This window comes from Ammospiza nelsoni, chromosome 3 (assembly GCF_027579445.1).
Source record: "Ammospiza nelsoni isolate bAmmNel1 chromosome 3, bAmmNel1.pri, whole genome shotgun sequence".
NCBI lineage: Eukaryota > Metazoa > Chordata > Aves > Passeriformes > Passerellidae > Ammospiza > Ammospiza nelsoni.
This window is the reverse complement of record NC_080635.1, coordinates 74,578,796-74,596,339: the sequence shown is the minus strand read 5'-3', so window position 1 is coordinate 74,596,339 and position 17,544 is coordinate 74,578,796. Positions and strand designations below refer to the sequence as shown.

General features: G+C 43.9%; 1 protein-coding gene across 8 annotated transcripts in view; it reads right to left on the bottom strand.

Moving 5' to 3' along the window:
- Window positions 1-10,531: 10,531 nt before the first annotated feature.
- The window catches only part of PUM2 (pumilio RNA binding family member 2), a 68,433-nt gene continuing 61,420 nt past the window's right edge, over window positions 10,532-17,544 (bottom strand). For all 8 annotated transcript variants that reach the window (XM_059469717.1, XM_059469713.1, XM_059469715.1 and 5 more), the window contains 4 exons: window positions 15,906-16,031; window positions 15,241-15,362; window positions 13,346-13,538; window positions 10,532-12,632 (listed from right to left, as the gene is read on the bottom strand). In XM_059469717.1, coding sequence (XP_059325700.1) covers window positions 12,501-12,632; window positions 13,346-13,538; window positions 15,241-15,362; window positions 15,906-16,031 — 573 coding nt within the window. In that variant the 3' untranslated portion in view covers window positions 10,532-12,500. The remainder of the gene's footprint in view (window positions 12,633-13,345; window positions 13,539-15,240; window positions 15,363-15,905; window positions 16,032-17,544) is intronic.

The following is a 17,544-nucleotide window of genomic DNA, read 5'->3' as shown; positions in this document are numbered from 1 at the left end:
AAAGGTTTAGAGCATGATTGGGATGTTCTGGTCAGGATCTGTGAATGGGGTGAGAGAAGAACAATGCAGCGTTTGGAAGCCAAGTGTTTTCAGTGACATTCCCGTGCCCTCTGCTTGATCATTGAAGCATGTTAAGTATTGTGGTTTCAGTCAAAAGAGCTCCATGCTGAAAAGCCAGATGAGACTTGTATGGAGAGGAGTTTCTTGGCAGCCTGGAGCTCAGGGGATCATAGGAGCTGGTTGCCTCTGCCCAGTACAGTGGAGCTGTGGGGATTTCCCAGAATTGGATCAAGGGCTTCCAGCAGTGTAGCCCAATTGAAGTCAGTTTCCTTGGGGAAAAGGAGCTGGTTTGAGCTGTGTGCTGCCATGGGAAGAGAGGAAACAGCCATGGGAGGAATCCTGCTCACTGCTTCTGCTACCACCAGAGGCGAGCTGGGAGCAGGGATGGCAACCGCTGCTGTTGGGCAACCACCACCCTTCTGCACTGGGCTCTGGAGCAGAGGCCATTGTCCCCTGCCCCGATGAATGTGAGTGTCACACAGCAGCAGGAGCTGCCTGCCTGGCTTGCCAGGTGTCAGAGCCACCCACAGTAGTGTGTGAGGATGTGCCACTGTTACTCTGTGTCCTCACCTCAAGCTGCACGTCAGCAGCAGTGCAGCCTGCAGAGCAGGTGACTGATGGATGACTCCTGAAGCCTGGTGCCATGTGTCCTTAGATGGCTCATTAATGGTCTGTGACCAGGTGGGGTAGGGTTAGAAAAAGGGTTAGATTCTGCTTTGAGTTCCTTAACAAGGGCTGGACTGTACCTGTGGCATCAAGCTGGACAGACTCACACAGAGTTCATCAGCTGACAAACTTGTTTAAGTAAGCTACAGCCTGACATCTTGGGATGGAGAAGAGAAATGTATTCCCTAGCACACAGTGGGAGGTTAGAGTATGTGCAAGTATTGAGATTGCTGTAAGTGTCCAGGCTGCCCACTTGCTGGGCTTGACAGCTCACCGCTCACATGTGCTATTTCTGGTTGGCTTCATGTAACTGGCTTCCGAGGTGATGGTTGCCATTTTCTCTGTTGTTGTTTTTGTGACAGAGAAAGAAGTCTGGTTTTCCCCCTATGTGGTAGCTCAGTTGGCTAAAGGGGATTTGTAAGAACAGGAAACCCACAGCTCTTGTGTGTATTTCACTTCTCAGGTATAATATGTAAGTAAAGCTTTAGGTGAAACCCTGAATTTCTGTGGTGATTGCTGAACAGAACAGAGAGGAAAGAGGGTGCCTCTGGACACATGAGGCAGTAACAGGATGTTAAATATATTTAGTTAAATGCATTCAGATTCAGTCTGCCCTAGAAACTTATTGGAGTGAGGTGGGAGATGCACCCAAAAAAATGGGATGGTGTCTGGGAAGGGCAAAGTACTGTCACTGACAGTGCCTTTGACATCAGGGTTTCCCATGCATGGTGCCCCAGAATGGTGAGCTGACAAGGAGCTTTGATCAGTGAGCAAATACCTGCAGAAGGAAGAGGAAGGATTGTCCTGACAGGAGTAGGTTAGGACAGTGTGGCTGGTGACCTATTTGGAGACTGTGTAGACCAGGAAGATTTGCAAAGTTTCGTTTGCTGCTAGCCTGGAGCTTCTCTTCTTCTTCCCCTTTCAAGTTCCTCAGGCCAGTGCCTCTATTATCCATGGCCCACACCACATCCTTCTCTTTCTAACTCTTTGCAGTAACAAAGGAGCAATCTGCCCAGCCATTAAACCAATACAAGCATTAAGAACGAGTCTGAAGAAGAAGCAAGCTGGATCTTCAGCCTCAGATTACCAAGAGCTTGTCTGCCAGAGTGCAACATTTGTTGTCCAGCCATTGTGCTACTCATCTTCTGGGTCCCCAGACACAGGGGCCACTGCTCACCAGGCCATTTCTCTTTGTTCAGGCTGGTGGCACCAAATACAGCTAGCTCTTCCTAACTCCTTGTGTGCCTTGGCAAATCCTGTGCGTTTTGGTTTGGATGTCCTTTTGCACTGATGTAGAAATAATTGATTCTGACCCTTTCACATGCCGCTGTGACTTCAGCAGGATCACCTGAACACACCCAGTTTGCTTGCACAGTGATATCTGATTTTGCCTGTTCTGTCCAGCCACCTTTGCAGTGAGTCAGACACCTCTGAGCAATTCCATCTCCTCCTGGCTTGCACTCCCAGGAAGTGAGAGACCGGAGGAGACTCCCTGTGGCCCACCCTAAGGTGTGGAGTGTGCAGTTAGCCTGAGGCCATGTCTGCTCTGATCTCCTTTCTTCTCCTGGTGCAATGCTCTGATGGAAAGGATGACCTTGCTTACTTGGACAAGAATAAATCTTCTTGTAAAAAATCAGAGGTTGGGGTTCATTTCCACTTAAACAATGCAAAGTGTAATGGTCCAAGTGTTTGGGTAGCTGTAGTGTTGGCTTTATAGTTGCTAATTGAATCAACTTGGCTGCCTCTCCCAAGAGTTTGCTGACCTTTTTCTTTCTCCTCTATCCCTTTTCCCTTTGTTCTGCTAGTGAGAACTTCTGTGTGGACACTGAAAACTATATATAAATATGTCTGTGCCACTAACCAAATAATTCTTGACCTAATTAAGCAGACCTTCCTTTGGCAAAAGCTCAGTTGGCAGTGGCATGCCACTTTTGTGATAGTTTTCATAAACAGCTGTAATAAAAGCAGCTGCATTGCTTTGATGCTGCATGTGAGGGCCTGGTAGGATCCTGCACGCTCATTCCAGAGAGCCTCAGAGCTGGATTTTGGGGCCTGGTGCATGAAAACCTACAGAGGGGTTTCCCATTAGCCTGGAGTTACACGGGTGTTGCCCACAAGAAAAGACTGACTCGCTCTCTCTTAATGAGGCCTTTTCCTGTACTACTGGATGCTGCTTTCACTGTTCAACAATTTTCGCCCACCACTTTCAGAGCTTGTGGACTAGGCAGGTATTTCTGAAAGCACTCACCTGAATAACCACTTTTTTTGTTGTTCTTTCCCTTGCCCAGAGAGATGCTCTGCTGCCTTTCTGTGATGCTCTTACCCATAGTCAGCTCAGGGCAGCTCACTCATGGTGACTCATGCTGGCTTGCAGTGCGTGATCCCTCGACCTCTGTGACCCTAAATAATTTGAGCACAGAATGGGATTTGCCCTGGCATGAAAATGAGCATGGAGAGAGGGGTATCATGACTCCCAGGAACATACAGGCAGGCAGTGCTGGGAGCTTTGGGGCAAGGGCAGGCAGCACAGGGAGGACAGAGCTACCCTGTTTCCACAGCACCCCCTGTTTGATACCTGCTGCCTTCCCCTGTGGCAGCCATCCTGCTCCTCCAGGGGAGCTTTCCATTGATCCTGTGGTCCCCCTGGGGACAGGAGCTTTCTTCATGTGTTCAGTGGGGAAGTGCTGAGAAGAAGTTTTGCAGATTGCCTGAGTTGCACACCCTCTGACCATGAGAGAAGTTGGGCTCTGTACAGCTGCCTGCCACCCTGCAAAATAGGAACTGTGATACTTGGTGCTTTTATAGTACCTCAATAAGTGACAATAAAATATGTGTATTTTTAATCCTACAGCTGGCTCTGGCAGTGTCACAGAGACCCATTATTTGCCTGGGGGAGATGGGGACTCCAGATCAAATGAGGTATAATCTCTTGTCAAAGGCCTCCTGTATCTTCTCTGTATTCCTTTATTGTCCTGATTTGTGATAGAGGCTTATGCTCTATCTTATGATAGGTTATACTTGAATAACTTGCACAAAACTTTAATAAAACTTCTCCTTGTGGAATGTGGTCCCTGTTCCTCTCTGACCATACCCAATATACAACATACCCTTGAAGTTAGCTATCAGTTTCTGCACAAACTAGAGTGGTACTGCTAGTTAAAAAGTTCCAAGGGAAGGAAAAAATGAAAGTGTTTTAGCCAAAATATGGAATTATTCAGTCCACATGAAACATGTTGACTATAAGTTTCAAGACTGTCACCTTTAAACAGCCAAGTGTCTTGAGTTAGGTGTTTCTGCTGCATGGAGAGTTTGAGTAAGCATGTCCAACTTCAGGAATTCTGCCAAAGCAGGTTTAATACTCCTACGTATGCAAAAAAGCTGGTCTTGGGAGAAGCAGATGCTGCAGCAGAGCAGTTGTGAGAGCAGGGCTAGGCTGCATCAGAGGTTTTAGTTCCATTTCAGTAACAGCTGATTAGAACAGATATTTGGAACATTGTAAAAAATACTGGTTTTTTTTATGTATTCATCAAGCTGAGGTGATCTGGACCCCGGACTGGCTGGAGGTCTTTGAGGAACGATGGCTCTGGGGCCAGCCACAGGTTTGACCATTTCCTCTTGCCACCAGTGGTGACTAAGTGGTGAAATTGATACGACACAACGTACAGGTTTTCTTCCTGATTAACTAAACGGATGCATCTCGCTGCGATTATCACCCTTCATTTAGCATTTCAGGGCCACTTACCCCCTCCCGCAGGCATGGGCAGCCCTGGCTGAGCAATGAGTGCCGTCACTCCTGGCCGACCCCTCCAGGCGGTGCAAGCGCCTCCCGGCCCTGGCTGTCAGAGCATTGATTCACCACCGACCGCTCCCACCCATCCTGTCTCATCCCTCACCCTGGCCCTTCCCATGCATCCATTGGGAGAGCGCCTTTCCCCAGCTCCCGGGGGTGGATCGGTGCTGCAGGGGTGGTGCAGGTGCAAGGCTGAGGCACAGACCGAGCTGTGCTCCAGTGTCTGCCTGCCAGCACCTTCCTGGGGCTGAGCCACCTCCATGGGAGCATCTGCCCCGCTGGGGACGGGCACAGGAGGAGGGCAGGGGCACAGCAGGGCACATACGTGGGCGAGGAGCTGGAGGGAAGGACGGGAGCAGGGGCTGTAACACTGGCTGGGCAGTGTTGGGTCCTGCACTGCTGACCTACATGCCTGTGGGGGGAGAGGAAGCTGTGGGTTTACCAGGGGTTTCAGCTTAGTGTGGAATGTGTGCCTGGTGCCTGCTTGACTCTGACAGTGCTGACTTTGGGTGAACAAAGATATTTGCAACAGGGGGTGAACGCAGATATTTTAATTGCCTCAAATTTTATTCTGTTTCCTTTTTTTTAGTTTGGTTTCTTTTAAGGTGATTATGAAATTAGCTATACTTCACAGGGAGGCCTGGAATGAAGGTTTTGCAATGCATAAAGTGTCTTTTTACTATTATTACTATATTATGTACTTTTTAAAAGCATCATTTGGTTTTCAAGGTGCTCCTTCTGCCTTCCCCATCCCTTCTCCCATTATTTGTGATCCAAAAGGTCCTTATGGTTGTTTATTGCACTGTGGTTGCAAAAGTTTTGTGTGTGTGTGTAGATGTAGATGCTTTATTTCACCACCTCTCATCCCATTCCATTCTTCAGTATAAAGTTGTTCTCACTCCCATTCCCAACAAACCCTTTGAGCCTAGTCCTGCCTTCTCTTCCCTCCCTCCCTTCTCTTCCTCCTCCTTTTAACCATTGATTTGAAATGTTGCTTACTGATTTCTGGTATGTTCTAGGTGAAGAGACCAACTGTGTATATTAAGGTGTCCAGTGCCATCTAAGACATTCTGCTGGAATAGAAGGTTTGGCTGAGGCAAGCTCCTAGGGAATGTTTCCCTGCCCTGCCCAGGTGTCTTGGATGATCGAGGGTTCCTCCAATGGCACCAGATCCCTTAGGATGCAACGGGATCTGTTCCCAGTGGATGAATCTGCCTGGGAGCATCCACATTTAAACAGATTTGATTTTAAACTGGGATGGTATTTCCCCCATAGCTTCGCTGGTGGGGTGTAGCTGCATGGCCCTGTGAGGGTATCCCTTCTGCAAGTGTCCAGTGAGGGCTGTGCAGCGCTTCACAGAAATGTGGGCTGGGTCACCTTGAACACCCTGATCAGACCTCTGGACTTTTGGTTCCCTGCATGTGGAGGGGGTGGCACATGGGGAAGGGCTGCATGATAGACCCCTTCCCTGCAGGATGTGAACTTGTATGACTCCCAAACTGGGATGAATAATCAAACTCTTAGTTCTCATGAGACACATGATGTTTCAAGGAAACAGGAGACATCATGTGAGTTTTAGAGTACTTAAGATGGTGAGCTTTCATACAAAAAGGCTTTTTAAGAGCCAAATGGCTCTATTGAAAGAGATCAGTGTATAGCTTGGATCTCTGATAGGGCTGAACTCTGCTCCATTCATCCCACCGCTCCATGCAAGGGGTTGGAATGGACTCTGTGATTTGCACTGAGTTTGCCCATCCTCAGCTCCTCAGCCCAGCTTCAGCCCTCTCATTCTTGCTTACTGAGTGATTGCTGTGGTTGTTGTACCAGCCTCTGGAGCCAGTTCCCACACTGGTGTGGAGCAAGGAACAGCATCTAGGCAGACCCAGGCAAAGGGGCTGAATCCTTCTCCAAGATCCAGCCTGTATGAACAGATGGCCTCCCAAAACCTCTCCTCCTGAATTGATCCTGTGCAGGGAAGAATGGAAATACTTTCTGATGTTGTATTTTAGCTGTCTCAGAGAAAGGGAGATAAGATTTATACGGGGGAAGAAAGAGAAGTCTTCATTCCCACTGGGGGACCTTTAATGTTTGATCCTTCAGTTTAGACAGGGAATGGGCTGCCTATATTTGGGAGAAGAGAATATAGCTGTGAAATGTACTGTCATCATCTCCCTTGCTAGCCAGTGCTTTCTGCCACCACCTGTGTGTGTTCCCTTGCTGTAACACTTCCCTTCTTAGTTCCCATTAGCCCTCAGTAAACAGTTGTATGTCTTTGGGGATCTTTACTTTGGGACCTGACACCTGCAACTGTTCTGCTTCCCCAGCACTGAGGGAAGCCCTTTGACAGGAGCAGACAGTGGCCTCACAGCCTGAGAAGGCACAGCCAACATCACCTGTAAGGAGAGGGAGCTCAGCAGGCTTGGCCAATGCCCCCCAGTGCCCACGAGTGACACTCCTCTGTGGCACTCAGGAACTGGGGCAGCTCTGCTGGTACGACCTGCAGCCAGTACTCAGAGCGAGTGTTTGTGAAGCTGCAGCAGCGTGTGAACCTGCCCTGTGATCAGCAGACAAGCAGGCAGCCTTCCCCCCGCCTCCAGCACCTGAGCACGGCTGTGCTGGGGCAGGGCTCGCTCCCCGAGGCTGGGCTGGGAAACCATCCAGCAGCCAGGCTGAGGAAGGGCTGCGGTGCTGTGCGGCTGCCAGGAAATCTGAGCCCTCCAGGCAGGTCTGAAGCTCAAACGAAGCTCATTAGGGCTCAGCTATGTGAGGGGTTTCTCCCCGCGCACCCGATGTTCTTGCACACCAGCTGTGTCACCTGCAATGCGCCCCGGCTCTTGTTTGCAGATCTGGGGAGTTTGGGGTTGGGTAGGCACTGTGCAAGCAGAAGAGCAAGAGACAGAAGGCCTCCTGTGCCCAGAGTACTGATGCTGGTGAGAAGCTGAACGTTTTATTCCAGTGTTTGTTCTTAGTAATGAAAGGAAGAGGGTCTTTAGAATAGGTCTTCCTGCATTTCAGCTGCCTTTTATAAAGCCTCTGGAAAGTTTCCAGTCTGATAATGATGGGGGAATGCTGCTCCCGAGATATATTTTGCATTAAGTGAGTCTGGGAGAATCGAGGTGGAGACAAGGATCTCAGGTGCAGAACTTCCAACTCCCACCTGCGTGCTTTAGGAGTCATGCTCCATCTTGTGCTCTTTGTGATGCAATGAATGGTTGGAGCTGTGCTAAAAGCCCAGCCCAAATTCAGGAGTAGAAAGTAAACCCGCCCAGCTCCTTGTGGTTAGGAAAATGCCTGTGAAGTGAGGGAGGTGGGTTCAAAACCCTGAGGCTGGTAATGGAAACTAATTCAAGCATCTCGTTTGCTGGGCAAGTTCCCTAACCACAGAGCGAGCCTGCAGAGGGAGCAGGCTCCGTCCAACGGAGGAAACGCCCGTGCACCTCCTCACTGAGGAGCACCAGCAGCTCAGGTAAATCCCTGAGCTTGGTCTTCCCCACCCCTCCCTGCCTCGGTGCAGGGTGGTCGCTCCCCCACCCCACAGCCTCTGTGTTCTGACACCTAATGTACGATGTTGGGATCTGGTTCATTCTCCTGGCCAAAGCAGTTACTGCCTTTCCTGCACTAGCTCAGGAAGGCCCATGTTGTGTGTCAGCTCTGGAGCACTATCAACACTGGATGGACAAATATCCTTTCATGCTCTCCACGTGTGACTCTTTCTGTGATGACAGTGCTGGTTTTTAATCCCTTCTGGAGCTGGGGACGCCTGGGGTGCTCTGCTGCACAAGAGAGCAAACACCCCAGGCTCACTCTGCAGCATCTCAGATTGTCTCTTCCTGGGTGGCAGGATCTGCACTTGTCAGGTTCTCCCTCCCTCTCCCCTAGTTCCATCAGGAACCAAGCAGAGCCCCAAGAGGGATATATCCCTGACAGGAACCAAGCTTCCTCATTCCCAAGCCAAGGGGTGCTTGAATCAGCATCCTTTGGGCACAGATAGTGCCTGTATATCTGACACTGTTTGGGCTGAGTAAAGCACTGCCTGTAGCTCATCACATCATCTCTAATGAGACTTCAGGTGGTACTGGCAGCGTGGAATGACGTGAACCGCTGTGTTAACAAACCAACAGCCACTCCTGCCCTGCCGTGGGCTGCAACAGCTCAGACCACACAGCTCATGGTGCTCCCCTTTCCTTCCTCAAGCAGCAGAACTGTGTCACCACGGGGGCAGGGTCTGCCACTCTCGGGACACAGGATGCTCAGGCACCGCTCCATGCAGAATTCCTCACTGGAGTGCTGTGGCCACCCTGGCTGCAGGGGCAGTGCTGCTCTGTCCTTTGCCCTGAGTTCTCCCCCCAGGTGCATGACTTGCATGCAATCTGCAGCTTCAATGACCAGTCACTAGATGTTAAAATGCTTTTGCGTTCTCTCAGCTTCCCCAAATGACATGGTGGGAGCTGTCATCACCCCACTGTTAACCCACTTTGCCAGTTATTGGAATGCTGAGCATCAAACACTCCCATGGAGCCCAACTTCACTGTTGTGCTGCTGTGCTGTGGTGAGCCATAAGCATCTCTCCAAATGCACGTCCCTTAGAGAAGAGAGAACAGTGACTAAATTGGTTTCTGAATTTGCATCAGCACTTTAAAACATCTAAGCATTATGACCCCAAAACCTCAATTTTCTCCATGCTCTGATGGAAAAGTCAGGGATGGAGGGATGGGCATTATGACTGTTCTGTCCACAGGGGCCCCTTAGGTGAGTTATTTCCCACCAGGCTCATTTCCTGTGCTGTCAGTCCACACCTTCAGCTGAAAATGGACTTTTGAAAAATTTCCGGGGCAGTAACAGAAATGAGTGTGGATCCAGGGATGCCAGAGAGCTAACAATTTCTTCTCTCATTTGAAAGCTAACCCCCTCAAATGCTCCTGAACTCATCCTGAATGCAGGGATGTAAAAAGAAACTGTCACCAGGCTGTAGCCTTCACTAGGCATCAGTAAAGACATTGCATAAAATAAGAAGGTTTAGCTGCTCAAAAGTGCCCTCTGCAAATTTAATGATCTAATCCAGGGTTCTTCAATAATTGCCCAGTTCCTATCAGAACAAGTGAGCGAGCACCTTCCCAAAGCTGAGCTCCACAGACACAGGTAAGTCACATGAGAATATGGCTGCTTTCCTACAGGAAAAACACAAGACCAGATATATTTCACACAGTGTTATTCACACATTTTCATTTTGATTTTTACAGTATATACACGTGAACATTACATTATTCAATATGAGCCACCTGGAGTCAAACCTAATCAAACTGGTCTGTAAACAATCTATATCAAAAAGCAATACTTGAGCAAAAAGTCTAGTGGTTCTACCCAAACCCTAAAATAGTTGAAAGGAAATCCAGTGATTTTCATGTTCCTGGATAGAATTTGTGCACAAATGATCTCAGGAGAGCAAGTGGAAGATTATACTCAAGATATTGAAAGCACCAAGGATGACAGTTACAGGACTGTTTAAATTCAACCATGGCATGAGTGCTGCAGGGACAAAGTACAGAGACATTTTCAGTTTCTGCCTGGACATCCCCAAAAACCTGCTGTACTGTCTTAGGTGTTGAAGGAATGCCGGCTCTGTGGATTATAACACACGGCACAGGTTCACAGGGTAAAGACAGTCACTGAGAATTGATGTGTCCAAGGGAGTGGCTCAAAGTCATCCTTTGGGTGACTACAGGAAAGCTCTGGCTCCAATGACTGGGCTGGTACCTCTGGGGGGGAATTTTGTGAACTGCCATGCAAAAATTACTTGGCAATTAGAATTGTGCTTACTAAAAATAACGAGGCCTCCTACTTCACTTCATGCAGGCACTGGAAGTAGGCCAGAAGAGACTTTGCCATTTGCCTATTAAGGAGTTCTCACTACCATTAGAAACGCAGTGCCTCAGATGTCTGCTAGATAGCAGTTATGTAACCCTGGTACCAACAGTAACATGACAGAATTCCTCATACAAGTTTGTACCACTACTGTTTTCTTTCTCATGATCACAACCCCTACCAAAACAGCCTTTTATTTGATCAATGCTCAAGACATTGTTTCCAAACTACCACGTTGATCAAAACTTTAGGTTAAGCCATCCAAATGAACATTTTACACAAAATACTTACTTCAACAACATACAAAGCACTTTCTTTATCTTTCAGAAACTGAATATACAAAGTAAGCTTTTTCCAAAATATTTCCATAGGCAAAGGATTAAAAAGGATTTTAATTATACACATATGGTCACAATTCTGCCTTAAAAAGATCATTGGGAAATGTACATAAGGCCGCTTGTATATGTACATCATCTTTATGTTACTGTTACAATGTCATATGTCCAGAGAAAAAAAATCGACAGTATCATACATATTTGCTTTACGCTGCGAGAAGGCTATTCAAAAATACAGTACTCTTCTGTACAAAAAATTCATGCCACATTTATTAAGATGGAAGAAGCATTGGTTTCTGTAATAACCAAATATTTCAGTCCACTTCTTACTATGCTTATTTATCCTGATTTAAAATTTGAACAGATTGATTTCCCAAAGTGTCCATATGAACAGATTCAACAGCTATGTTATAAACAAAACATAATGTTTCTCACAATAGATAAAAAGAAAGCTGGTTCATATTTTTGAAACCATATAAAGATAGAATTTTAAAAAAATCACTCTTGATTTGCTGAAATAAATTTACATTATACAACACTATATGCTGGGGGAAAGAAGGGAATGAGGATATGAATATACACTAAAATGCAAATTTTTGTCCCAAAAAGGAGTAAAACAAATTACATTTACAGCATGAAGGTTTACAAATGTACATCTGTACAACCAAGGTAAGCATCACTACTAAATTAGCAAGGCTTTGTAATAAACATCGAAACGAGAGATTTGTTTTCAAACTGTAAACTTACACCTATTAACTACACGTATACAATGCATATATTTATAGGAAGCAAAAAGCTATCTGAATATTTAATCAATCATGCTTAAATGTTGAGCTATCAAGTTTACTTTTCAGTGGCCCCTTCTCTTTATCATTACCTATTTTTTGCATCTACAGTGAGAAAGCAAAATAAATGCTCAACACTTTCAAATCCTTACAATTCTATATGCAAAATAAAAAAATACATATCTCTACTCTTCCTGCATTGTAAAACTGACTGTAAAGTTAATACAGGTTCACTCCTTTTCCAACAGAGTACTTTGCTGAATAGAAGTACCACCATCATTTTAATCCCTCTACCTTGTACAACAATTAAATATATAAGTATATACAGCACTTTATTTTTAATACATCGCTAGAGAAAACCTTAGGGCATGATTTAAAAAAACCTGTATCCACAGCAAGTGCCAAAACCTAGTCTTTTAAAGTTTCCATCGTTTTGTTCTTCCCTACTTTAATTTGCTGTGCCCTGTTTGTTATTTGGATAGGATGTTGTGAACCACCAAAATACAACTTAACTTTTCAACATGTTAAATGATGTTTATGCAGCTGATCAATTTTTAATCTGGTATAAAAGACTTCACACAAAAGGGAAAAATAAGGATTAATTCTATATACAACTCTATAAACCTGTTGTGCTATGATGCTGGGTAGACCTACCAGATTGCAAGCCAGTGTATTAAAAGAATACTGTACTTTTTCCCTTTAAAAACTATTTCAGTGACTTTACAAGGTAAAAATTTACAAAATATGTGACAGCTATTTTGATACAATTACATCATATACAGGCATTCTGTGCTTTGCCAGCCATCCAATCTGATAGGTCTCCGGATCAGGGCTGGAGATTTTTTTTAACAATTCACTCCCCAAAAATATACACAAGAATAAAAATTTTACAAATGGATGAACAAAGTCAATAAATAGATTTAAAAAAATCAGAACATTTAGAGTTAAGTTGTAGGTTTTGATAATTCACAATTTAATTTTTCTTCTGTTTCTCTTTGTCTTTTACAGCATCCCATTTGGTGGTCCACCAATTGGCCCCAGATCAGCACTGTTCTTCAGGTAATACTTCTCCAGCTTGGCCAGAATGTGTTTGCCATAGGTGTATTTACGCAGAGTCGTGATGTGGGGTCGGATCTGTAATAAGAAACACGTTTGGCTTTTTTAACATCCAGACTTTTAAGTAGAGGTGACTACACTTTGAAAAAATTATGCAAAAAGATGTCAGAAGCCTGTATTTCAAAGTGCTGGAAGTTTCTGGAAAGATGTAAAACTGGTGATTTTGACTCACCAAATAACTGATGTTCCTACTGCAGGAAAACTGAGGCAGTACTTTGTGGGAGAGCCCTGTTGGTGACTGGGGCAAGCAGAGCTCCTGCAGGAATATCTTGGGCCCTGTGTTAAATAGCCTCTGGCCATTATGGCAACAGCACACTTCTCCATGTCTGGATATTCTTAAGTAGAAATGTGCCTGTATATTAGGAAGTGTGGCAATCTCTTTTTGGGGGAACTGCAGAGTGGACTTATAGCCACAACCAGGAAATAAAAAGAGAAAACAGTATTTCTCCTGTTATATTAATACATTTTCCTGTTACAAGTATTTTCACATAAAAGCTGGCATGAAGACAGAAGATGAAATCCAACTACTAAAAGTTTCCTTTTTTAGCTCAGTGCTCAGAGACCTGAATGTTTTCTCCTTTACCAAGCTCCACTGAATGTCATGGAGCTCGGCGAATGTCATCAAGCTCTAGATTACAGAAGCATTGAGTTTTACACCTGCAGGGGAAGGTGCTGTGGCAGAACAGCTCCCAGCCGTGTTTCTGAATCCCTGCAAGCATGCACACCCATACCTTGTGCATGATGATCTTCCTCTGGGCGGGCTCGGCCATGTCGATCATCTTCTGCACGACGTAGTTGGCGTACTGGTCCTTCATCATGGTGTATAAGGCACTGTGCGGGCCGTCGTTCTGGCAGCACACCTCGTCGATCAGCAGGGCTCGCTCCGCGCGCGACGCGTGCGTCACGCACTTCTCCACCACGTTGCTGAAAAAGAGGGCAAGTCCATGGTGGGACTGTGTGGCCGCATTTCTCCTCACAGAGAAAAGCAAGGCACAGCTTCCCAAGGATAAGTTCTGGGAATTGCAGCAAGGAACCTCAGAGAAAGAAAAAACCAATTCTTATCTCATTTACTGCTCCTGTTTTGGAACATGTGGAATGTTGTGGAAGATTGTCTACCTGAAGGGAATTGGTGATTGAATTCTGGTGCGTTTTGATTCACTGACCTATTGAATCCACGTGTGTGTGTCAGGACTGTCGGCTGACAGTCACAGGATTCTGTTCAGTTGAGCTGAGCACTTGTGCAGATTCAGCTTAGATGTAGTGTAATGTAGTATGGAATAATATAGTATAATAAAGTAATTATTTAGCCTTCTGATATCAATGGAGTCAGATGCATAATTTCCTCCCTTTGGTGGGGTTACCTTGATTTCCGATAGGACTGGAGGTGTAACATTTTTTCAGGTAACTACTATCAATTTCTCTGGAAGTTTATCAGTTCTTCAGGGTTCTTAATGCCAGTGAAGTTCATATTGCAAATGAATGCATCAATTCCTCATTTCCAAATCTCCAGTCTAATGACTGAGGAAATTAGTCACCACATCACTACTACTTCATCCATGTGACAGAGTTATTTTCTGATTATCTGGTAGGAGAGACTTTTCCACTGAACCTACATAGGTGTACTGGACCTCAGGCTGCAGATGTGTTCTAGCACATCTATTTTGGTTGTGGGCCCTTTGAAGACCCAACAGAGAATGCCAGGAATGAAGACTCCTGCTTTGTGAATAAAGGCACTTTCCAAGAGCATGCCTACATCAGAGATTCCATCAAATATTCTTCTGTAGAGCAAGCCCCTGACCTTCCAGTTTATTTCAGAAGCAGGAAAGGCCATCAAAGCTTGTAACATAGCAAAATGATCCCAGTCCTAAATCAGTGCTTTAAAAATTAAGCAAGTTAGAGGGTTTTGAAGAGTTCTATTCAGGCCAAAAAAAAAAAAAAAAAAATTCCAAATAAACTAGTTCGCTAGCAGTTTTAAAAACAAATGCCCCCATAAAGTCACAGTGCATTTCTACGTCATTTTGATGATAAGGTTACTCTCACTAAATCACCTAGAATGAATTCTCAGGTGTATTTTTCCTTCACAAAAGGCACATAATCCATATTTCAGCAAAAAGCACAAAAGGAGCAGTTGTAGGTTCCAATTTCAGAATAGAAATACAGCAGTCTTTCAGACTTTCTAATACAGAAAATCCTTGTCAGACTGAACTACCATTTTTTTAAAGCTAGCCTTGTTATACTTGCAAATTGCTAGGCAGGATTGAGAGTCAGCAGGTCCCAGCTCATTGTCATCAGCAAATCACCCAAGTTCCAGCAGAGCTTTTCACCTGGCTCTGGGCATCCTTACGTGAAAACCTGGAACACATTCCCTGCACTTGCACAAAGTGAACAAAAGCCATCCCATAAACCCACAGAACCTCTTTTGTTTTGCTACAGAACATTTGTCTCTTCCCTTCCCCAAACCTAGTATAAAAATATCACTACCATTCATCTCTGTAAGAATATGGAATTTCAGGAGGTAAGATAATAAAAAAAAATTATTGTATCCCTTTAATAACACAAGAAATAAATCCAGTATTACAACTTTACAAGGTTAATGAATCTTTAGTATATGAAAGTTATGCAATACCTGGCAAATTTGTGCTGACTCAGAGCTAGAACTTTTCCTCTTATTTCTGAAACGATTTTGCTTTTGTCTTCAGGACGACCATGCTCCAGTACATGTTGAATAACGTAATTTCCATATTGATCCTGAAAATAAGAGGACTTAAATTTTCTCTTGTGTTCACACCAAATAACAAATACTGACAGCTGTTGTACATACATAAGCATAAAGTATGAAATTACTCTTTGCATGGATATAAGGAAAAAACAATGTCAAAATTACAGAAGCAAAGTGATGTAAGAAATATTTAATCAAGAATTACTTAATGGACCACAAATTTCACATGAAAAATGTAAATAATTTGTAAAACCAGTGTTTTGCTAGAGCATCTTTTATCCTCTTAAAGAAAGAAGTCCTCAAATTTAAGATCATACTTTCTTAACAGCTGTAATATTCCCCTGAACACCAAGCTACAGTCAAAGGGTAAAAAAATGCTTTTTGTATCTTCTTTGCCTCCCAACTTCCACATTCATTTTCATTAAAACTATAGAAGGAAAGAAAAAAAAAAAAAAACAAAACAATGTCTACAAAACTAAAAAGAGTCAAATGTATTTAAACTAGGATACAGGAGTAAATGATGATAACAAAAAGCTCTGAAGTGCATTGACAATGAGCCTACATGCACTGACCTGCACCAGCTGCTCTGTGTGTTGATGCAGCTCTTCTAAGATTGGCAGAGTCTGCTCAGCAGTGCAGTGCTCCAGAATACGCTGGATTACTCTACAACCATATGGATGAGTTGAAAGCACAAATACCTTGAAAACAGGATTGCAAACTGAATTAAACCAACTGAAACTCACATCTATTGCAATATTGCTGCATTCAAAATGGAACTGAACACACCAACTACTACTAAAAAAAAGTTTTGTCTGCTCAGATCAGAATTCCATTTCCAGGGAAAGTCAGGAAAAGATGAAAAAGCAGGTTTTTGTGTGTCAAGGACTCCAGAAAACATACAAGTACTCATTACAATGTTTCTAGCCTACATAGCTGCAGAGGAAAACCTGGAAGTATGACCCTTAGGTAACTGCTGTTCGAATTTAAAGCTTTCCTTTTTACTTTCTTATCAAATTTCAAGACTTTGACACTTATAAAAAGGAATTCAGTAACAGTGGCTGATTTTCACCAATTTCATGTTCCAGTATACACAATAAGCTCCCAGTTACAGATACAAAGTTTGTAAGTAACTACTCAAAACATACAGCCAAATCTTGCTTATTCCTTCTGCTTGCTTCTCCTGAAGCTACATTTGTGATTTGGGGGCTAATTACAAAAACTTCATTGTTGGTCAGAACTGAACACAGAATCTTGTATGATTAGGCATCAACTCAAAATGCAGGAGAAAATTACAAGTAATGTCACAAGTGTAACATTTTTCATTTGCCATTTCACATTAGTTACTATTTTCTACATTTAATTACCTGGTGCTTAGGATGGATGTTCAGTACATAAACTCACACTTTAGTCAAGGGGCTCTATTTACAGTTTAAAAAATGCATCTCATGTACCTCATACACCCTCATACACACTTTTGGTGTAAAAAGACCAAACCCTAGAAACCTTGGTATGCAATTTAGTACTATGTACAACAATAATTCAGGTATTGCTGTTGTGTAAAATGAGAAAGATATTGTAGATTTTATTAGGAAATACATTTGGCAATCCATTAAAGTAAAATTTAGTTATATAGCCAAGTTAGTAAGATTTTTACTATTCTATTTACAATTCTTCTCAAGACTATAAAAGTACACGCTTGTCTCAGAGGATTAAAATGCTATTTAGCTGCAGCACATTCACTAGCCTGCAGCACAATATCAATCTTATGGTAATAATGCTTTTTGGGAAACAAAACAAAAACCTCAATCTGAAGTAAACAAATACTACACCTCCTTCACACTAGTCCATATGTAGGGAACAGATTAGTGAATTTCATCACTGCAGTTCCTTAAGGACTGACATTCATTGGGAAACACTGAAAGATGCACGTGCAACAGGACAGGAAAATGTAATTTTTAATGAAAAATGTATACTAGAGAGCATGTATGTTGTTATTATTGTATAAAAAATGGCCCTGCCAAGAGCTGTGAAGCAAATGTGAAATGGTGCTATCACAACACACAAACACAAAGCCTGGGCATGCAAAGTCCCTTTTATGTCTTTTTATGACATAAATATTTATTATTATTTATAATGCATACAAACATGTCTTTCTAGAGCCTTATGTCCAACAAATACCTGCAAATCTTCTGTGAAATCTAAGCAACCTGC